The sequence below is a fragment of the Salvelinus sp. IW2-2015 genome, linkage group LG3, assembly GCF_002910315.2.
Source record: "Salvelinus sp. IW2-2015 linkage group LG3, ASM291031v2, whole genome shotgun sequence".
In the NCBI taxonomy this organism is placed as follows: domain Eukaryota; kingdom Metazoa; phylum Chordata; class Actinopteri; order Salmoniformes; family Salmonidae; genus Salvelinus; species Salvelinus sp. IW2-2015.
The window spans coordinates 16497907-16521135 of NC_036840.1; the positions used below are offsets into that span (position 1 = coordinate 16497907).

At 43.2% G+C, this 23229-nt stretch overlaps 1 protein-coding gene across 2 annotated transcripts in view; it reads right to left on the reverse strand.

The window, feature by feature from the left end:
- Positions 1–4975: 4975 nt before the first annotated feature.
- LOC111951638 (vinculin) overlaps positions 4976–23229 on the reverse strand; it is a 57420-nt gene continuing 39166 nt past the window's right edge. Inside the window, exons 13-22 of one of the 2 annotated variants that reach the window (XM_023969858.3) lie at positions 14843–14971; positions 14565–14714; positions 14317–14425; positions 13789–14091; positions 13571–13695; positions 13207–13407; positions 11816–11986; positions 10731–10934; positions 10536–10640; positions 4976–8537 (exon numbers count right to left, since the gene is read on the reverse strand). In XM_023969858.3, coding sequence (XP_023825626.1) covers positions 8391–8537; positions 10536–10640; positions 10731–10934; positions 11816–11986; positions 13207–13407; positions 13571–13695; positions 13789–14091; positions 14317–14425; positions 14565–14714; positions 14843–14971 — 1644 coding nt within the window. In that variant the 3' untranslated portion in view covers positions 4976–8390. The remainder of the gene's footprint in view (positions 8538–10535; positions 10641–10730; positions 10935–11815; positions 11987–13206; positions 13408–13570; positions 13696–13788; positions 14092–14316; positions 14426–14564; positions 14715–14842; positions 14972–23229) is intronic. The other variant, XM_023969871.3, reaches the window with a different exon arrangement.

The following is a 23229-nucleotide window of genomic DNA, read 5'->3' on the forward strand; positions in this document are numbered from 1 at the left end:
AAAAATATAAATATAAGCACAACATCTCCTTCGCATATAGTTGATCAGGCTGTTGATTGTGGAATGTTGTCCCACTCCTCTTCAATGGCTGTGCGAAGTTGCTGGATGTTGGCGGGAACTGGAACACGCTGTTGTACACATCGATCCAGAGCATCCCAAACATCCTCAATGGGTGATATGTCTGGTGAGTATGCAAGCCATGAAAGAACTGGGACATTTTCAGCTTCCAGGAATTGTGTACAGATCCTTGCTACATGGGGCCGTGCATTATCATGCTGAATCAAGGCGATGGCAGCAGATGTTTGGCACGACAATGAGCCTCAGGATCGCATCACGGTATTTGTATTTATTTATTATGGATCCCCATTAGCTGCTGCTTCTCTTCCTGGGGTCCAGCAAAATTTAATGCAGTTTATACCATTTTTTAAAACATTACAATACATTCACAGATTTCACAACACACTGTGTGCCTTCAGGCCCCTACTCCACCACTACCACATATCTACAATACTAAATCCATGTGTATGTATAGTGCGTATGTTATCGTGTGTCTGTGCCAATGTTTGTGTTGGTATCTCTGTGCATTCAAATTGCTATCGATAAAATGCAAGCTTATGCCTGCCCATGCCATAACCTCACCGCCACCATGGTACACTCTGTTCACAACGTTGACATCAGCAAACCGCTGACCCACATGAATCTGGCCGGTACAGTTGAAACCGGGATTAATCAGTGAAGAGCACACTTTTACAGCAATCAATCAGGTCAAGACCCTGGTGAGGACAACGAGCACACAGATTAGTTTAGCTGAGACAGTTTGTAGAAATTATTCAGTTGTGCAAACCCATAGTTTCATCAGCTGTCTGGCTGGCTGGTCTCAGACAATCCCGCAAGTGAAGAAGCTGGATGTGGAGGTCGTGGACTGGCGTGGTTACACGTGGTCTGCAGCTGTGAGGCCGGTTGGACGTACTGCCAAATTCTCTAAAACAATGTTGGAGGTGGCTTATGGTATAGAAATATATATTAAATTATCTGGCAACAGCTCTGTTGGACATTCCTGCACTCAGAATGTATATTGCGCTTTCCCTTAACTTGAGACCTTTGACATTGTATTGTGACACAACTGCACATTTTAGAGTGGCCTTTTATTGTCCCCAGCACAAGGTCCACCTGTGTAATGATCATGTTTAATCATGAACAGGGATGTAAACAAATTTGTGCACAACATTTAAGAGAAATATGCACTTTATGCGTATGGAACATTTCTGACACTTTACATGTTGCGTTTTTTTTTTTTTTCAGTGTACTCACTTAGAAAGAGAATTACTCCAGTCAGTTCATATTGGGCAAAACACAACCTGAAGCAAATGCATCCAAATAAAATTGTATTGGTCACATACACTTGTTTAGCAGATGTTATATTGGGTGTAGCGAAATGCTTGTTTCTAGCTCCGACAGTGCAGTAACAGCTAAAAATTTCACAACATATACCCAATACACAAAAATCTAAGTAAAAGAATGGAATTAAGAATATATAAATATATGGACGAGCAATGTCAGAGCGGCATCGACTAAGATACAGTAGAATAGAATAAAGTATATACATATGAGATGAGTAATGGAAAATATGTAAACATTATTAAAGTGACTAGTGATTTCAAGTCTATGTACACTACTGTTCAAAAGCTTGGGGTCACTTAGAAATGTCCTTGTTTTTGAAGATCCACAGATGATGCAATCTCTATTGCACTCCACATTCTCCTTTCCCACCTGGACAAAAGGAACACCTATGTGAGAATGCTATTCATTGACTACAGCTCAGTGTTCACCATAGTGCCCTCAAAGCTCATCACTAAGCTAAGGACCCTGGGACTAAACACCTCCCTCTGCAACTGGATCCTGGACTTCCTGACAGGTCGCCCCCAGGTGGTAAGGGCAACAACACATCCGCCACACTGATCCTCAACACGGGGGCCCCTTAGGAGGGACTTGAGCACGCACCCCTGTACTACCTGTTCACTCATGACTGCATAGCCAGGCACGACTCCAACACCATCATTAAGTTTGCCGACAACAGTGTCATCAGTAGGCCTGATCACCGATGAGACAGCCTTTAGGGAGGAGGTCAGAGCCCTGGCCATGATCAAGACAAAGGAAATGATTGTGGACTACAGGAAAAGAAGGACCGAGCATGCCCCCATTCTCATTGACCAGGCTGTAGTGGAGCAGGTTGAGAGCTTCAAATTCCTTGGTGTCCACATCACCAACAAACTCATGGTGCAAACACACCAGACAGTCGTGAAGAGGGCATGACAAAGCCTATTCCCCCTCAGGAGACCCAAAAGATTTGGCATGGGTCCTCAGATCCTCAAAGTTCTACAGCTGCCATCGAGAGCATCTTGACTGGTTGTATCACTGCCTGGTATGGCAACTGCTTGGCGTCCGACCGCAAGGCACTATAGAGGGTAGTTCGTACGGCCCAGTACATCACTGGGGCCAAGCTTCCTGCCAACCAGGACCTCTATACCAGGCGGTGTCAGAGAAAGGCCATAAAATTGTCAAAGACTTCAGCCACCCTAGTCATAGACAGTTCTCTCTGCTACCGCATGGCAAGCGGTATCGGAGCTAGTCTAGGTCCAAAAGGCTTCTTAACAGCTTCTACCCCCAAACTATAAGACTCCTGAACAGCTAATTCAATGGCTTCCCAGACTTATTTCATTGCCCCCCCCCCCCCCGCACGTTGTTGCTACTCTGTTTATTATCTATGCATAGTCACTTTTTTCTACCTACATGTACAAGCATTTCATTAAGGTGTTGTTGTATTCGGCACATGTGACAAATACAATGTGATTTGATTTATAAGGAAGTCAGTCAATTGAAATAAATTCATTAGGCCCTAATCTATGGATTTCACGACTGGGAATACAGATACAGTGAGGGGGGAAAGTATTTGATCACCTGCTGAATTTGTACGTTTGCCCACTGACAAAGAAATGATCAGTCTATAATTTTAATGGTAGGTTTATTTCAACAGTGAGAGACAGAATAACAACAACAAAAATCCAGAAAAACGCATGTCAAAAATGTTATAAATTGATTTGCATTTTAATGAGGGAAATAAGTATTTGACCCCCTCTCAATCAAAAAGATGAACATCTGAATGATTCCGAGGACAACGGTGAAAGTGTTGTGGTCAGATGAGACTAAAATGGAGCTCTTTGGCATCAACTCAACTTGCCGTGTTTGGAGGAGGAGGAATGCTGCCTATGACCCCAAGAAACCATCCCCGCCGTCAAACATGGAGGTGGAAACATTATGCTTTGGGGGTGTTTTTCTGCTAAGGGGACAGGACAACTTCACCGCATCAAAGGGACGATGGACGGGGCCATGTACCGTCAAATCTTGGGTGARAACCTCCTTCCCTCAGCCAGGGCATTGAAAATGGGTCGTGGATGGGTATTCCAGCATGACAATGACCCAAAACACACGGCCAAGGCAACAAAAGAGTGGCTCAAGAAGAAGCACATTAAGGTCCTGGAGTRGCCTAGCCAGTCTCCAGACCTTAATCCCATAGAAAATCTGTGGAGGGAGATTTGAGTTGCCAAACATCAGCCTCGAAACCTTAATGACTTGGAGAAGATCTGCAAAGAGGAGTGGGACAAAATCCCTCCTGAGATGTGTGCAAACCTGGTGGCCAACTACAAGAAACATCTGACCTCTGATTGCCAACAAGGGTTTTGCCACCAAGTACCAAGTCATGTTTTGCAGAGGGGTCAAATACTTATTTCCCTCATTAAAATGCAAATCAATTTATAAAATTTTTGACATGCGTTTTTCTGGATTCTTTTGTTGTTATTCTGTCTCTCACTGTTCAAATAAACCTACCATTAAAATTATAGACTGATAATTTCTTTGTCAGTGGGCAAACGTACAAAATCAGCAGGGGATCAAATACTTTTTCCCCCTCACTGTATGTATCTCTTGGTCACAGATACCTTAAAAAAATWGTTGGATCAGAAAACCAGTCAGTATCTGTTGTGATCCCCATTTGTCTCATGCAGTGTGACAAATCTCCATAGAGTTGATCAGACTGTTAATTGTGGCCTGTGGAATGTTTTTCCACTCCTCTTCAATGGCTGTGCGAAGTTGCTGGATATTGGCGGGACTGGCACACACGTCAATCCAGAGCATCTCAAACATGCTCAATGGGTGACATGTCTAGTGAGTGTGCAGGCCATGGAAGAACTGGGACTTGGATTTTCAGCTTCCAGGAATTGTGTACAGATCCTTGCTACATGGGGCTGTGCATTATCATGCTGAAACGAGGTGATTGCGGTGGATGAATGGCACATTTTAGTGTCCCCCAGCACAAGGTGCACCTGTGTAATGATCATGCTGTTTAATCAGTTTCTTGATATGCCACACCTGTCAGGTGGATGGATTATCCTGGCTAAGGTGAAATGCTCACTAACAGGGAAATAAACWAATTTGTGCACACAATGAGAGAAATAAGCTTTTTGTGTGTATGGAAAATTTCACTACATGTTGCATTTATATTTTGTTCAATATACTTAGCTTTTTACTACTTTAATACATAATTGAATTTGTTCCAATACTTTTGGTCCCCTAAAATTAGGGGACAATGTACAGAAGTGCTGTATTTTGTAAGCAGTTCACCTGATATGGATGAAAATACCCTCAAATTAAAGGGTCTGCACCTTAACCTCCTTAGTCATTGTATCATTTCAAAAAAGTACTGGAGTACAGCACCAAAACAACCAAAAAATTGTCACTGTCCCAATACTTTGATCTCACTAATTCCATTTTGACATTATGCGATATTGTGTCTAGGCCAGTGACAAAATGTATTTTAGCAATTTTAAATTTGGCTGTAACAACAAAATGTGGAAAAAGTCAAGGGATGTGAATACTTTCTGAAGGCACTGTAGATGTAATATATAAATGAAAGACGAAATATATTTTTATGTTTTCTTTATTATTCCAAGGCACAATGTATGTGTTGGCAGGCTGTCTGACAGTGTTTTATACGTACATTCACAGAATACACACCCTAACCCTGTGCACACACCTTAACACTGCACCTAAACATGGACAGGGGGCTCAGTGACTACATGCTCAATATGTAACCATAATAACATAAATAAAGTTTGTTAACAAGTGGGGTATTCCAGAAAGCGGGACTATCAAGTTAGCCACCAAACTTTAATAAACAGTCACATTTCTCAAAAACATGAAGTTATTTCAAGCAATTTTGGAAAGTTTGCTGGCTAAAAATAAAATTCGAGATTTTTAGAACTGCCACCTGGACTGTATCAGCATAAACCACAGTATTGACAGCCTTAAACCCAACTAGTAGGCTGCTTTACCCTAAGCAGTACTGTGGTGCTTTACCGGCCTTAACCATTACAGCTTAATACCAATACTCGCATGCGCACACACACACACACACACATAAACATATATCACAGACAAACACACTCACACTGATAGAGCAGGTGGACGGGATGTGTAACTGTAAAGATTGGCTTTAGTGTTCACTCATGAAAAAGTACCAAACTAACAGTTCAACTGTTACATGGAACATAAAGAAAATAATAATCTAATCAGCGTCACAATCACACTGCAAAACAATCTTATTTCATTGTCTTTTTGAACTCCAGAAAACAAGGTTCTAATAAACTTGAGTACATTCAGTGTTTTCTAACTTGATCTTTACATCTGCATTAATTGTGCTTTTAAGGTTGTCAGAAAGTCCTATCATACACTACATGACCAAAAGTATATGGACACCTGCTCATCAAACATCTCATTCCAAAATCATGGGCATTAATATGGAGTTGGTCTACCTTTGCTGCTATAACAGCCACCACTCTTCTGGGAAGGCTTTCCTCTAGATSTTGGAACATTGCTGCGGAGATTTGCTTCCATTCAGCCGCAAGAGCATGAGTGAGGTCGGGCACTTGATGTTGGGTGATTAGGCCTGGCTCGCAGTTGGCGTTCCAATTCATCCCAAAGGTGTCCGATGGGGTCAAGTTCTTCCACACCGATCTCGACAAACCAGTTCTGTATTTCTCGCTTTGTGCATGGGAGCATTGTCATGCTGAAACAGGAAAGGGCCTTCAAACTGTTGCCACAAAGTTGAAAGCACAGAATCGTCTAGAATGTCATTGAATATTGTAGCGTTAAGACTTCCCTTCACTGGAATTAAGGGGCCTAGCCCGAACCTTGAAAAACTTCCCCAGACCATTATTCCTCCTCCACCAATCTTTACAGTTGATACTATGCATTGGGGCATGTAGCTTTTTCTTGGGAAACACCAAACCCAGATTCGGCCATCAGACTGCCAGATGGTGAAGCGTGATTCATCACTCCAGAGAACGCGTTTCCACTGCTCCAGAGTCCAATGGCGGAACGCTTTACACCACTCCAGCCGACACTTGGCATTGCACATGGTGATCTTAGGCTTGTGTGCGGCTGCTCGGCCATGGAGACCCATTTCATGAAACTCCCGACGAACAGTTCTTGTGCTGACGATGCTTCCAGAGGAAGTTTAGAACTCGGTAGGAAGTGTTGCAAGGGGACAGACAATTTTTACGCGCTTCTGCACTCGGTGTTACCGTTCTGTGAGCATGTGTGGCCTACCACTTCACCATTGAGCCTTTGTTGCTCCTAGATGTTTCCACTTCACAATAGCAGCACTTACTGTTGACCGTGGCAGCTCTAGCAGGGCAGAAATTTGATTAACTGACTTGTTGGAAAGGTGGCATCCTATGACGGTGCCACGTTTAAAATCACCGATCTCTTCAGTAAGGCCATTCTACTGCCATTGTTTGTCACCAGAGATTGCATGATTGTGTGCTCGATTTTATACACCTGCCAGCAACGGGTGTGGCTGAAATAACCGAACCCACTAATTTGAAAGGGTGTCCACATACCTTTGTATATTAACACTATTGTTCAAAAGTTTGGAGTCACTTAGAAATGTCCTCGTTTTTTAAAGAAAAGCAAAAAAAAAATGTCCATTTAAAATAACGTCAAATGGATCAGAAATAGTGTAGACACTTAATGTTGTAAATGACTATTGTAGCTGGAAACGGCAGATTTTCTTGTGGAATATCTACATAGGCGTACAGAGGCCCATTATAAGCAGCCATCACTCCCGTGTTCCAATGGCACGTTGTGTTAGCTAATCCAAGTTTATAATTTTAAAAAGGCTAATTGATCATTAGAAAACCCTTTTGCAATTATGTTAGCACAGCTGAAAACTTGTGCTGATTAAGGAAGCAATAAAACTGTCCTTAAGTCTGGCCTTAAGCAATAAGACTGACGAGTTTCAGAAGAAAGTTCTTTGTTTCTAGCCATTTTGAGCCTGTAATCAAACCCACACATGCTGATGCTCCAGATACTCAACCAGTCTAATGAAGGCCAGTTTTTATTGCTTCTTTAAATCAGCACAAAAGTTTTCAGCCGTGCTTACATAATTGCAAAAGGGTTTTCTAATGATCAATTAGCCTTTTTAAAATGATAAACTTGGATTAGCTAACAACGTGCCATTGGAACACAGGAGTGATGGTTTCTGATAATGGGCCTATGTAGATATTCCATAAAAAAATCTGCTGTTTTTTTAGCTACAGTAGTCATTTAAAACATTAACAATGTCTACACTGTATTTCTGATCAATTTCGTTTCAAAATAAGGACATTTCTAAGTGACACCAAACTTTCCAACGGTAGTGTATAGTGTATGTTCATATACAGTGGTGTAAAACAAAGTCTTTGGTGGTGTTTGTGACATGTCAAATAAAATTCTGTAAAAACACAGGAAGCATCCCTTGAGCACCAATCAACACGCCAGCCTGGCAGCTTCCAGAAGTCAATAAATAGCATATCACTCACTTCATATCATATTAACATCATACATCATACAAACAAAGCTGTCACTGTACGTCACATGCTAATCCCTATGTAGTGCTCTACTTTTGATCAGGGCCCATAGGGCTGTAGTCAAAAGTAGTGCGCTATATAGGGAATAGGGTGCCATTTAGGACYCACTCATTGTGTACCAGTGGTTGAAGTGGGCCGGTGACATTCATTTAGAATGGGACAGGTAAAAAAAGAAGTCACCACGGTTAGAAAATATAAAAACTCTTCATGCTAAAAAACTCTTGAAACCCAACATACTAAAAATATATATTAAAGCTGTTGTCCTACATAATAACATGGTAACGGATAAATTGAACTTTGGAGCTAACAACTCAAACTTATTTCAACAGGGACGTCGTTAGGTGTACTCTACTAACTACACATACAGAGTATGCCGTAAAACTACACCTGTTTGTTTGTGTATGTGTGTGTTGGCACCCGTGTGTGTTACTGGTACCAGGGGGTCTTGCGGACCCAGCGCAGGGTGAAGCCTGCATCGGTGCGGATCTTGATTGAAGCAGCCTCGGCCTCTCTCACGGTCTCCTTAACTGACTGCATCAGGTTCTGTGCATTATGGACCAGCATCTCTGTAGCCTGGATGTTGGAGGGAGAGAGAGGTTAACCTCTTAACGCTAGGGGTCAGATTWTTWTTTTWTTTTTTTTATAAACGTTCCCAAGGTAAACGGACTATTTCTCAGGTCCAGATCGTAGAATATGCATATAATTTACAGATTAGGATAGAAAACACTCTAAAGTTTCCAAAACTGTCAGAATATTGTCTGTGAGTATAACAAAACTGATTCTGCAGGCGAAAACCTGAGGAAATCTAACCCGTAAGTGTTTTATTTTTATTTTTTAATCGGTGTTTCTTCAATTTAAAGGGGTATCAACTAGATTCCTTTTCCAATGKCTTCCTCATGCTGTGACCAGGCTTTAGACATAGTTTCAGGCTTTTATTTTGAAAAATGAGCGAGATTTTTCAAAAGTAGTCAGGTGTCCTCTGATTAGTTCCTGYGCGCGAGAGGGGTAGCTCTCCATTTTCTTTCTTTCTTTCTTTTATTGAATAGGTTACGGTCCGGTTGAAATATTATCGATTATGTTTGTTAAAAACAACCTGAAAATTGATTATAAAAAACATTTGACATGTTTCTACGAACATTACGGATACTTTTGGGAATTTTCGTCGGAACGGAACGAGGCTTTGGTTTTCTGAACATAACGCGCAACCCAAAAAGCGTTTTTTTGTTATAAAAGTAGTATTTATCGAACAAAAAGAAAATTTATTGTGTAAATGGGAGTCTCGTGAGTGCAAACATCCGAAGATTATCAAAGGTAAGCGATTAATTTTATTGCTTTTCTGACTTTCGTGACCATGCTAATTTGGGGCTAGCTGTTGTAGCATTGATTGATACACTCACAAAAGCTTTGATTGCTTTCGCTGCAAAGCATATTTTCAAAATCTGACACGATAGGTGGATTAACAACAAGCTAAGCTGTGTTTTGGTATATTTCACTTGTGATTGCATGATTATAAATATTTTTAGTAATAATTTGCGCCATGCAATTCAGCGGTTGTTTAGGAAAATGATCCCGTAAAAGGGATCCGTAGCGCAGAGAAGTTAAACACTAGCCTTTGGGGGAGTAAGGGAGTTGAAACAGGTTTGAAAATATATACAGTGCCTTCAGAAAGTATTCAGACCCCTTGACTTTTTCCACATTTTGTTAGGTTACAGCCTTATTCTAATATTGATTAAATTGTTTTTATCCTCTACACACAATACCCCATAATTACATAGCAAAAATAGTTTTTTAGAAATGTTTGCTCATTTATATACAGTGGGGAGAACAAGTATTTGATACACTGCCGATTTTGCAGGTTTTCCTACTTACAAAGCATGTAGAGGTCTGTAATTTTTATCATAGGTACACTTCAACTATGAGAGACGGAATCTAAAACAAAAATCCAGAAAATCACATTGTATGATTTTTAAGTAATTAATTAGCAGACCGAGGGTGATTGACCGTCATCTTGAACTTCTTCCATTTTCTAATAATTGCGCCAACAGTTGTTTCCTTCTCACCAAGCTGCTTGCCTATTGTCCTGTAGCCCATCCCAGCCTTGTGCAGGTCTACAATTTTATCCCTGATGTCCTTACACAGCTCTCTGGTCCTCCCTGACCAAGGTCCTTCTCTCATTTTTTGGTACTCTTCCCCAGATTTGTGCCTCGACACAATCCTGTCTTGGAGCTCTACGGACAATTCCTTCATGGCTTGGTTTTTGCTCTGACATGCACTGTCAACTGTGGAACCTTGTATAGACAGTGTGTGTGCCTTTCCAAATCATATCCAATCAATTGAATATTCCACAGGTGGACTCCAATCAAGTTGTAGAAACATCAAAGGATGATCAATGGAAACAGGATGCACCTGAGCTCAATTTCAAGTTTCATAGCAAACGGTCTGAATAGTTATGTAAATAAGGTATTTCTGTTTTTCACTTTTAATACATTTGAAAAACCTGTTTTCGTTTTGTCAGTATGAGGTATTGTTTGTAGATTGCTGAGGATTTTTTTTCTTAATTTTCTCTCTCACCTGTTCAGACTCCTCCTCGCTGATGTTGGTTCGTCCCAGCATGGTGGCTTTGACTGTTGACAGGATCTTCAGCTGAGTACTGATGGTGGGAATACGCTCACACACCTGGACACATAAACAGCATGTTACAGTACACCCCCTGAGTGAGTGTGCGTGCAGGTGTGTGTTTGTATGTGCGTGCTTGTGTATGTGTACCTGCAGCAGGTTGGTTCTGATGCGTCGGTCAGTACACTGCTTGGCCACCTCTTTGGCCAGCCTGGTGACCTCATCCGAGGCTTTGGCAATGTCTTTAGCACACTGGATCATAGCCCGCTTATTACCGCTGCCGCCGCGTACCAACCGGGACATCTCAGCCATCAGCAATGCCATCCTCTTGGCTGCCGCAATGATGTCATTTCCCTGTGGAGGAAGGGGGAAGGGGAGAGGGGTTAGTGTGATGGGGGGAAATTGGGGGGAGGGACAATGGGAAAGATGGAGTTAGTATTGTGGATGGGTGGGGTACTCCTGAATGCATCTGACGTGTTTCACGTTCCACTTCTCCATGCCTCTGTGTTAATAGTCTTTCATACATTTATGTTCTCAGACATTGATCTTCAATGGTTGACGATCATGTGTAATGAAAATGTGTAGTCCAAAAGTTAGTTTTCTTGAGCTTGATTTAGAATGTTTTACAACACTCGGGCACGCACGCACACACACACTCACATACAGCGCCGATAGGTTATACCATATGATGGTGGTCAGGTGGAGGTTAATATTTATCATCAGGCAAAGCAGGAAGTGTCATCCTACCAACAGCAGGCAGCTAGGAACACTACATCACCCAGAAAGTATTGAGAAGCTGTCATCCTTGGCTTCACAGGTTGGACAAAGGCAGAGTCCGAGCAACTGGCTCCTTAGTTACCCAAGGGAGGGACTTGAGAAGCCAGTTTATCCAGCAGGTGCAACAAAGGTGCCATTCCAACAACAATCCTCACAGGCAACCTTAACATAACCCCAACAACACAATGTAAACACAACTGTGTGTCAACTAAGTGTCCAGGAGTAATGCAGCAGCCATAGCTGATTGGATGTCCCCATGGTTACAGCAGGATGCAGAGCCGAGAGTTTCCATAGTAGCGGTGCAGATGGGATGCAGTCAGGATGTAGTCTACACCTTTCTGAAAACGTAATCCTAGTAAATTACAAGTTCCCATAGTACCAGTAAATGACTTGTTCCCATAGTAACAGTAAGTTACTTTTTCAACAGCAGGATGCAGAGGGGATGCAGTGGCCAGTACCTTGCTGGACCACTTGCGCGCCTCCTGATGAAGCGATTGTGCGGCGGCTAGGATGGGTTGATTTACGGCATTGCCGTTAGACGGCATCATCAACAGCTCTGGCTCATAGTCATCCTCACCGTCAGTAAACTCGTCTTCATCATCTACCTCTACACCCTCCTCTTCCTCAGGCTTGGGGTGGGTGAGGAGAGGAGGGGAGTGATGTAGGAGTGATAGGGGTGAGGAGAGAGGCAGAGGGACGAGGAGATTGATAAGAGGGGAGGCAGAATGTAGAAAGTAGAGCGTTAGTATGACAGGCACTGAATGGAGAGAAGGACAAGAGGAAGTCTACAGTCGGGAGGAGGAGGAATGAGAGGATGGAGGGAAAAAAGCGATACAACCACTGGGGGAGAACGGAAAGAAGAGAGGAGAAGAGGCAGACAGTTCTATCAGGGAGGAGAGAGGAGGGGAAGGAAGAGTTGGGCTAGGCAGGTAGCAATGAGGAGAGCTGTGGTAGGGGGAGAGGGAGTCAGCCTGGGCTACAGTGTTAATTTAGATACAGGTACAGACAGGTACAAAAGTATTCTATAATTGTTTCAATGTTGTGTAGTAGACAGAAACCAAACCAATATTGACTCTGACAGAGAGAGAATTGTGTTTTTGTCCAGACTCTGTAAGACTGTTCTGTTCTAGTCCTTCTGTTTAGGGTTAAACAATTCCCGTAACTTTCCCAAAATTCCCAGGTTTTCCAGAAATCCTGGTTGGAAGATTCCCGGAATCAGAAAGGAATAAGCAAGAAATACGGAATCCTACAATTTCTGGAAAATCTGAGAATTTGTGGTAAAGTTAAGGGAATTTTGCAACCCTACTCTTGTTGGAAGGTTAGATTACAGACACAGCATGCAGACACCTTTCTCAGATGACAGTTTCCAGTTTTCGTCTGAAATTGGAATCAGCTCCCAGATCTTCATATTTCAGCAACACAGTCGTGTTGGAGAAATCCCTTTATTGTACAACTCAGAGTAGAGACACACAGGACATCAGAGAACCGCGTCTGTCATACCCAACCACTCCACATGTCTCCTCTATCATAACCATAACCCCTCCATAACTCTCCTATTTGTCATAACCAATCCTTCCTCTAGATATTAATACAGTAGCTGCAGTAAAACTCTGTACTAAACCCTGTACAATCACATTACCACTGGTAATAAGATTACATTACCACTGGAACTAAGACTGTTAAACCGTATACAGTAGGTCTACTCCTGTCTGGGAAATGCATGAACACCTGCACTAACACACATACACACTAGCACATACTTACAGCTGCACTAAATCTAATGGCTAGCACCCTAACACCAGAGCAGTGTATGTACGTGTGTATGTACGTGTGTGTGGTGTGTGCTAACCTTGCTGGACCACTTGCGTGCCTCGTCATGTAGTTGCCTAGCAGCCACCATCATGGGCTCACTGAGCAGCTCTCCTGCCTTCTGCTCTGGAAAGTCTTCATCTTTGTCTCTCTCTTTCTCCTCTGGAGGTGGGGGGCGAGGAGGGGGCACCTCTCCCTCTGGTAGGGGGGGCTTAGGGGGGGCCTGCTCCTGATCACTCACCTGGAGGGGACACAGACGGACAGAAAGACGGTCGGACGGACGGAGAGATGTAGGCCCCACCTAAGCCCCAGATAGCATTGTTTTTCTTGTTATTTAACAATGCCTGACGCTGAAACAGTGCAAGAGTTTGTGTAACACTGTGTGTGTGTGTGTTTGTACTCACGTGTAGCTTGTCTAGGTCTGGGGGTGGAGGGGGGAAGTCTGGTTCCGGGAGGCTGAAGGCTTCTCTGACCTTCCCAACAGCAGCCAGAATTCTGAGGCAAGAATCTAAAAATGCCTTCTGAAGGGCTGAGTGGGAGAGGTATGGGCATGAATTACAGTCAAATTCTGTACATACAAGTGGCAGAAACAAGGCATATATGTGTGCGTGCGTGTAAGTACCTGGGTACTGTATATTTCCGGCCACAGCCTTAGCGTCTATAACCATAGGTGATATTGTGTGGCTGAGTATATCTGATGCACGTTTCACTGATTCTCTGAACCATGGGTCCTCTGAGTTCTCCACCTCTCTCTTCGCTACCAGTAGTACGCGATTTGCTCGCCGAGCTATGCTGGTCGCCCCGGCAACTAGCATCTGCGGCTGTACATTTGCTATGGCGACACGACACTTATCGATGTCCTTCTTTATCGCCTCCTCAGACGCATCCAGCAGAGACTTGGTGTCTATGGCTTCATCCACCAGACCTGCACACACACGCATGCAAGCACACAGACAGACACGTACACACACACACACACACACACACACACACACACACACACACACACACACACACACACACACAAAGAGACATGAGGAAGATTGAAACATACAGTACACAGCCTTCAGAAATCTTGGGTGTGTGTCCACGTGTGTGTGTGTGTGTGTGTGTGGTTGCATATGTATGCATGYGAGTGTGTGTGTGTTACCAGTGAGTTTCTCTACATTGTCGATCCACTGGTTCTTCATGGTGTCAAAGTGTTCGTAGGCCGCCTGGTTACCTGGATTCTTCAACAGGATACGAGCTGCGGAGGTCACCTGAACACACACTCATAATCAACATCATTGTTGTGTCTATCTAAAGACTAAGTCCGTGGACACACACACACACACACACACACACACACACACACACACACACACACACACACACACACACACACACACACACACGTACCTGTGGAGTGAGTTCTCTGGAGTGTTTAACGGTAGCCTGTATTCCCTCAACTGTGTTCTTATTGGCTGATCCCACGGCCGCCGCCTTCTCCGCTGTTGCGCCCAGGCGACCCGCATGGGCCTCAAAGTTACCAGCACGCTCATCAAACACCTGCAACATACACACACACAAATTAGCTTCTAATTTCTACACAACGTTATAGAAAGGAAATATACATATATAGACATACACACAGACAAGGAGACAGACAGTATATATAACAGAAAGACAGACAGTACCTCCTCTCTGTGCGGGGCCTCTGGGGGGGCAGTCGCAGACACGGCCAGTAGTTTAATGGGGGTGGTGGTGTCACTGAACACATCGGATACTTCCTGGGTCATTACTTCCTGCATACGACCCTTCAAGTCCTGACAGACATACAGCATGGATATTTATATCAGTACATGTTTTATATGTCTAATGTACAGTCGTGGCCAAAAGTTTTGAGAATGACACAATTATACATTTTCACAAAGTTTGCTGCCTCTGTGTCTTTAGATATTTTTGTCAGATGTTACTATGGAATACTGAAGTATAATTACAAGCATTTCATAAGTGTCAAAGGCTTTAATTGACAATTACATGAAGAGTCATTACAAAGAATTACAAAGAGTCAATATTTGCAGTGTTGACCCTTCTTTTTCAAGACCTCTGCAATCTGCCCTGGCATGCTGTCAATTAACTTCTGGGCCACATCCTGACTGATGGCAGCCCATTATTGCATAATCAATGCTCGGAGTTCGGCGAATTAGTGGATTTTTGTTTGTCCACCCGCCTCTTGAGGATTGACCACAAGTTCTCAATGGGATTAAGGTCTGGGGAGTTTCCTGGCCATGGACCCAAAATATCTATGTTTTGTTCCCCGAGCCACTTGGTTATCACTTTTGCCTTATGCCAAGGTGCTCCATCATGCTGGAAAAGGCATTGTTCATCACCAAACTGTTCCTGGATGGTTGGGAGAAGTTGCTCTCGGAGGATGTGTTGGTACCATTCTTTATTCATGGCTGTGTTCTTAGGCAAAATTGTGAGTGAGCCCTCTCCCTTGGCTGAGAAGCAACCCCACACATGAATGGTCTCAGGATACTTTACTGTTGGCATGACACAGGACTGATGGTAGCGCTCACCTTGTCTTCTCCGGACAAGCTTTTTTCCGGATGCCCCAAACAATCTGAAAGGGGATTCATCAGAGAAAATGACTTTACCCCAGTCCTCAGCAGTCCAATCCCTGTACCTTYTGCAGAATATCAGTCTGTCCCTGATGTTTTTCCTGGAGAGAAGTGGCTTCTTTGCTGCCCTTCTTGACACCAGGCCATCCTCCAAAAGTCATCACCTCACTGTGCATGCAGATGCACTCACACCTGCCTGCTTCCATTCCTGAGCAAGCTCTGTACTGGTGGTGCCCCGATCCCGCATCTGAATCAACTTTAGGAGACGGTCCTGGCGCTTGCTGGACTTTCTTGGGCGCCCTGAAGCCTTCTTCACAATAATTTAACCGCTCTTCTTGAAGTTCTTGGGGATCCGATAAAGGACACATTTGCAACAGATCAAATAAGCAGCAAATCAGTGAAGGGGGAGATTGGATTTCAACTTAATTTTCTTTAAATAAAATCGATTGATTTAGGTTCAATCTTACTGGCAGCAATATCCTTGCCTGTGAAGCCCTTTTTGTGCAAAGCAATAATGACGGCACGTGTTTCCTTGCAGGTAACCAGGCTGACAGAGGAAGAACAATGATTCCAAATACCACCCTCCTTTTGAAGCTTCCAGTCTGTTATTCGAACTCAATCAGCATGACAGAGTGATCTCCAGCCTTGTCCTCGTCAACACTCACACCTGTGTTAACGAGAGAATCACTGACATGATGTCAGCTGGTCCTTTTGTGGCAGGGCTGAAACGCAGTGGAAATGTTTTTGAGGATTCAGTTCATTTGCATGGCAAAGAGGGACTTTGCAATTAATTGCAATTCATCTGATCACTCTTCATAACATTTTTTATTTATTTATTTCACCTTTATTTAACCAGGTAGGCAAGTTGAGAACACGTTGTCATTTACAATTGCGACCTGGCCAAGATAAAACAAAGCAGTTCGACACATACAACAACACATAGTTACACATGGAGTAAAACAAACATACAGTCAATAATACAGTGAAAAATAAGTCTATATACAATGTGAGCAAGTGAGGTGAGATAAGGGAGGTGAAGGCAAACAAAATATATATATAAATAAATAAAAATATAAAAAGGCCATGGTGGCGAAGTAAATACAATATAGCAAGGTAAAAACCTGGAATGGTTGGATTTCAGTGGAAGAATGGTGAAAGTAGAGATAGAAATAATGGGGTGCAAAGGAGCTAAAATAAGATAAATAATAAAGTAGGTAAGAGGAGTTGTTTGGGCTAAATTATAGATTGGGCTATGTACAGGTGCAGTATTATGAGCTGCCTCTGAAGCAGTGGTGTTAAAGCTAGGAGGGAGATAAGTGTTTTCCAGTTTCAGAGATTTTTGTAGTTCGTTCCAGTCTTGGCAGCAGAGAACTGAAGGAGAGGCGGCTGCAAAAAGTAAAAATGAAAGAAACGAAAAACCACACACAGGCTACGGTTAATGGACATCTGCTGCCCCAAAGAGTTTAGCATCCGAGGTAATGAGATCAACGTAAATTTGGGGATTCCTTTTAAATTGTCTTGTTTTTAAGGAAGAATTTTTTTGGTCCATTAAAAATAATATAATTTGATCAGAAGTGTAACATGTTTAATGTGTAATGACCATGTAGCTGAAACGGCAGATTTTTATGGAATATATACTAGGTATACATACAATATCAAATCAGTTATTTATATAGCTTCGTACTCGCGAATCTCAGGAGTGCTGTCAGAAACCCAGCTACACCCAAACAGCAAGATCATGTGAGAACAGGGTAGAAAAACCCCAGAAGGCAAAACCTAGAAGAAACCTAGGAGGAACCAGGTATGAGGGTCCAGAGTCATGTGCAAACCACACTTGTTTCACGTGTTAGGTAATCAAGTTATCATTTTAAGTAATGATTAGAACTGTTGCAATTATGTAGCACAGTGAAAAACTTGCTTCGAACAAGTCAGTCTATTTGTCGAGAAATGAGCCTTCCATCGAGGACTGCCAGAAACTGAAATCTCGTACTGCTGTTGACTCCTTCACAGAAAGCACAACTGTCTCTAAATAAAGAATAAAAGAGGAGTGGGAGGCTCGGTGCACACTGAGAAGAGGACAAGTAATAAGAGTGCTAGTGAAGAACAGAGCGTCACATTCAACTGGCAGCTTCATTAAATAGTACCCAAAAAAGACTACGTCAATTCTGATAGCGACTCGGGGGCGGGAAAGGAAGACTATGGTTTGGGGTGTGACCAGAGAGATATTACATTCGCTGGAGCGGTCTACCGGTAGATGCTGCTTGGCTGTAAGCAGCGAAGCTGAGATAAGGGGGACTTTACAGCAGGGTCTTGTATGACTGGAGACCAAGTGGGTTTGGGCGACGAGTGTATGAGGTAGGGACAGCCAACAGGAAGTAGTACAGGTGCAAATTGGTCGGGTAGTATATGGGGCTTTGGTTGACAACAGGATGGCACTGGAGTAATGACTGCATCCGATTTATTGAGTAGGGTTGTTGGCGGCTTATTTTGGTAAAATGTACATCACGCGAGAGTCGAAGGATTGGGTAGGATAGTCAGTTAACAAGGTATGTTGCTGGCGCGCATGAGTTAATGGAATGCTTCTGTTGCGGATAGGAAGCCAATTTCATAGATTTAACTGTTGGATTTGGAGATGTTTGATGTGAGTCTGGAAAGGAGAGTTTACAGTCCTAACCAAGGCCACCCTAGGTATTTGTAGTTGTCCACATATTCTAAGTCAGGCGCGTCCAGAGTAGTGAATGATTGTGACAGGCGGGCCAGGTGCAGGGCAGCGGATCGGTTGAAGGGAGCATAGCATTTATTTACTTGTATTTAAGAGCAATTGGAGGCCAGGAAGGAGAATTTGCATGGCATTGAAGCTCCCCGAGGGTTGTATAACCAACAGTTGTCCAAAAGAGGGCCAGAAGTATACAGAATAGTGTTGTCTGCGTAGAGGTGGATCAGAGACTCACCAGCAGCAAGAGCGAGCATCATTGATGTACAGATGAAAGAGTCCCGGTCCAAGAATCTGAACCTGTGGCACCCTAATAGAGACTGCCAGAGTCGGGGCAACGACGCCTCCGATTTGACACACTGAACTCGATCTAAGAAGTAGTTGGATGAACCAGGCGAGGCAATCATTAGTGAGACCAAAGGCTGTCGAGTCTGCGATGAGGATGTGGTGAATTGACAGTGTCAAAGCTTGGCCAGGTCAATGAATACGGCTGCGAGCAGTATTATTTCTTATCGATGGCGTTAAGATATCGTTTATGCTGAGCTGTGGGTGGAGAGGGCACATTGACAGCTCTGAAACCAGATTTGGCATAGCGGACGAAGGTATTTTGGGATACGAAATGGGCGGTAATCTGTTGTTGGACTGGCTTCTCGGAAGACCTTAGGTAAGGCAGGGTAGGATAGATAGGTCTTGTAGCTTTGTTGGTCAAGATGTCCCCTCTTTGAAGGGGGGATGACCGCAGCTGCTTTCCAATCTTTTGGGAATCTGTAGACGACAACGAAAGAGAGGTTTGAAAAGGCTAGTAATAGGGTGGCACAATTTCAGCAGATAGTTTTTAGAAAGAAGGGTCCAGATATCTAGCCCGGTGGAATTTGTAGGGTCAGATTTTGCAGGCTCTTTCAGAACATCACTGACTGTATTTGGAGAAAAGAATGGGGAAGGCTTTGAGCGAGTAGCTGAGGGGAGCAAGTGCTGTTGACGGGGTAGGGGTAAGCCAGGTGGAAAGCATGGCCAGCGTAGAAAAATGCCTTATGAAAATTCTCAATTATAGTGGGATTTTGTCGGTGGTGACAGTGGTTTTCCCTATTTCAGTGCAGTTGGAAGCTGGGAGGAGGTGTTCTTATTTCCATAGGACTTTACAGTTGTCCCAGAACATTTTGAGTTTGTGTTGGCAGGAAGCAATTTCTCGCTTGAAAAAGCTAGCCTTGGCTTTCTAACTGCCTGGTATTTGGTTTCATAGCTTCCTGAAAGTTGATATCACGGGGGCTGTTTCGATGCTAATGAGAACGCTCATCGGAATGCTTTTTGTGTTGGTTAAGGTGCATCGGGTGTTGGAGAGACCAAGGGCTAATCTGTTTCCTGGTTCTAGCTTTCTTGTAAATGGGGCATGCTTATTTTAAGATGGTGGAGGAAGGAGCTTAAAAAAAATAGAATCCATGCATGGTCATCTGTACTGACGGATGAGTTATCAAGTATTCCTTTCCAGTCCGCACTACCCTGCCAGGTCGATTAGAAAAGGCACTGCTCGTGCTGAAGTTGTGTTTCGGGGCGTTTGCAGTGATGAGTGGAGTCGTTTTACCGCTGACCCATTACGAATGCGGCAATGAGGCAGTGATCGCTGAGATCTTGGTTGAAAACAGCAGAGGTGTATTTGGAGGGCAAGTTGGTTAGGATGATATCTATGAGGGTACCCGTGTTTACGGATTTGGGGTGGTACCTGGTAGGTTCATTGATAATTTGTGTGAGATTGAGGGCATCAAGCTTAGATTGTAGGATGGCTGGGGTGTTAAGCATGTTCCAATTTAGGCTCTGAAGATAGATGGGGGGCAATCAGTTCACATATGGTGTCCAGAGCACAGCTGGGGGCAGAGGGTGGTCTATAGCAGGCGGCAACGGTGAGAGACTTGTTTTGAGAGAGGTGGATTTTTAAAAGTAGAAGTTCAAATTGTTTGGGAACAGACCTGGATAGTAAAACAGAACTCTGCAGGCAATCTTTGCAGTAGATTGCAACACCGCCCCCTTTGGCCGTTCTATCTTGTCTGAAAATCTTGTAGTTAGGGATGAAAATGTCAGAATTTTTAGTGGTCTTCCTAAGCCAGGATTCAGACACGGCTAAAACATCCGGGTTGGCAGAGTGTGCTAAAGCAGTGAACAAAACAAACTTAGGGAGGAGGCTTCTAATGTTAACATGCATGAAACCAAGGCTATTACGGTTACAGAAGTCATCAAAAGAGAGCGCCTGGGGAATAGGAGTGGAGCTAGGTACTGCAGGGCCTGGATTCACCTCTACATCACCAGAGGAACAGAGGAGGAGTAGGATAAGGGTACGGCTAAAAGCTATGAGAATTGGTCGTCTACAACGTCTAGAACAGAGAGTAAAAGGAAGTTTCTGGGGGCGATAAAATAGCTTCAGGGAATAATGTACAGACAAAGGTATGGTAGGATGTGAATACAGTGGAGGTAAACCTAGGTATTGAGTGATGATGAGAGAGATATTGTCTCTAGAAACATCATTGAAACCAGGTGATGTCATCGCATATGTGGGTGGTGGAACTGAAAGGTTGGATATGGTATAGTGAGCAGGGCTAGAGGCTCTACAGTGAAATAAGCCAATAAACACTAACCAGAACAGCAATGGACAAGGCATATTGACATTAAGGAGAGGCATTTTTAATCGAGTGATCATAAGGGTCCAGTGAGTAGAGGTTGGTTGGGGTCACGGCGATCCAGACAGCTGGCCGGGTAGCTGGCTATCGGTAGCAAGATAGCATAGGATGGAGGTCTATTTTTAGTCACCTCGTGCGTTTCCGTCGGTAGATTAGTGGGGTTCCGTGTGGTAGAGGGGATCAATCCAATTGGCAAAATAGATATAGTTATAGTGACCCAAGAAAAATTGTCCGATATACTTATTCAGATAGCAGCCGATAAGACAGCTAACGATTAGCGGGCCCCAGATGAGCGTTCAGGTAACGTCGCGACGGAGGTGTCAGTTGGATAACTCCCTCGGACAGATAACGTCGGTAGTCAGTCGTGAAGGCCGGGTGGGGCTCCGCATTTGCAGTAAAACGGGTCCGGATAGGTGATTGTAGCCCAGGAATTGCTGGTGGAACTCTTCAGCTGGCTAGCTCCGGAACAATTCAAGTTTGCTCCGGGATCGACGTAAGCCAATAGACACACGGTTTGCAGCTAGCTAGCTGCGAAATCAAGGTGTAAATGTCCAGAGCTTGCGGTTGAAATCCGGGGATATTGAGAAAAATAGGTCTGGTATGTTCTGGTCTGAGTCGCGTTGTACAAAAGTGCCGATAGATTATCGAGCTAAAGGAATAGCTGATGACCACAAAACGTGGTTCGCTGAAATACTAACGTTAGCCAGTAAACCGGCTAACTTCTGGGTAGCTTCAGATTAGCTTCTGGCTAGCTTCTGGTTAACTTCTGGGTAGCTTCTGGTTAGCTTCTGGCTAGCTTCTGGCTTGCTTCTGGCTAGCTTCTATTGTGGATTTTCAGATTTGAGGTAAATAATACTTTTTTTTTGTAATTGGTGAGGCGGGTTGCAGGAAAGCTTTTTGTAGTTGAGTTCTTGGATAATAAAATATATAAAAGATATGCGAAGAAAGGTGTAAATATATATATATACAGGACACGACAATACGAGGACAAAATGAAATCTTACTGCTTTGCCATCTTGGATCTTGACATGAACCTGTTAATCCACTTGTCCTTCAGACTGGAGTATATGCAAATTGCCATCATACAAACTGAGGCAGCAGACTGTGAAAAATAATATTTGTGTCATTCTCAAAACTTTTGGCCAAGACTAGAAATAGAGAATGATGACAGAAAAAGAAATGTCATTTTTGATGAGCGAGGATGACTTGATCAAGTTATGTCTGTGTGTGTAATTTCAGAGATGGACAGTATTTTTGTTACATGTATTTAAAAAACATATGTCAATTACTATTTTGTCATTTGTATTTGAATGGCATGAAAAGAAAAAAAATCACCATGTCATTTGTAACAAGAGACTTCAGAGAATGGTAGCCTATTTTAATATTTTCAAAATGCTCAAAATACTTAAAAAATAATATCAAAAGCGGTTCAAAATTTTGTGGCCCCCTATCACCCCAAATTTGCTGAATTGGTATCAAAAGTCTTATGGCGTTATTGTGTGAGGCCATGAGAGGGGTCAGTGGATGAGTGGAGGAGCTTGAAAGAAAGTTGAAGCACAAGGATGCACTTCCTGAGCGAGAATAATGCAGTGACGTTGGTCCAAAAGGGGAAAGTGAATTTGACTTTGAAAACAAAAACACTATGTTATTGTCTATGCCGTACTATGCCATCAGTTACACTCCCTCTCATTCGGGGAGTGAGTTCCATTCCTTGACTTTCTTCCAAACCCATTTTCTCCTCCTCCTCCACTTGCACCTCTGACTGCGAGCTCATGTTGAGGCACAGTATCTAATTTCTGACACCAATGATACAAATTTGGAGTAATAGGGGGCCACACATCTCTGAAGACTAACAACTCTATGAACTGTGCCAATTGTCTGGGCTATTGGTACTGTTCAGCGTGTTAGCCTAGGGTCATAAGTAGTGTAAATGTTTTATAATTCATTTAAGGAGGCTACCCGCAAATGTATATTCTGTATTTTGAAAATACAAAATACACATTTTAATTAAATAAATATTTTGGCACCAGTATTGTAGTTTATTTTGATACATCAGGGTATTTTGTATTTTGTAACAAGAT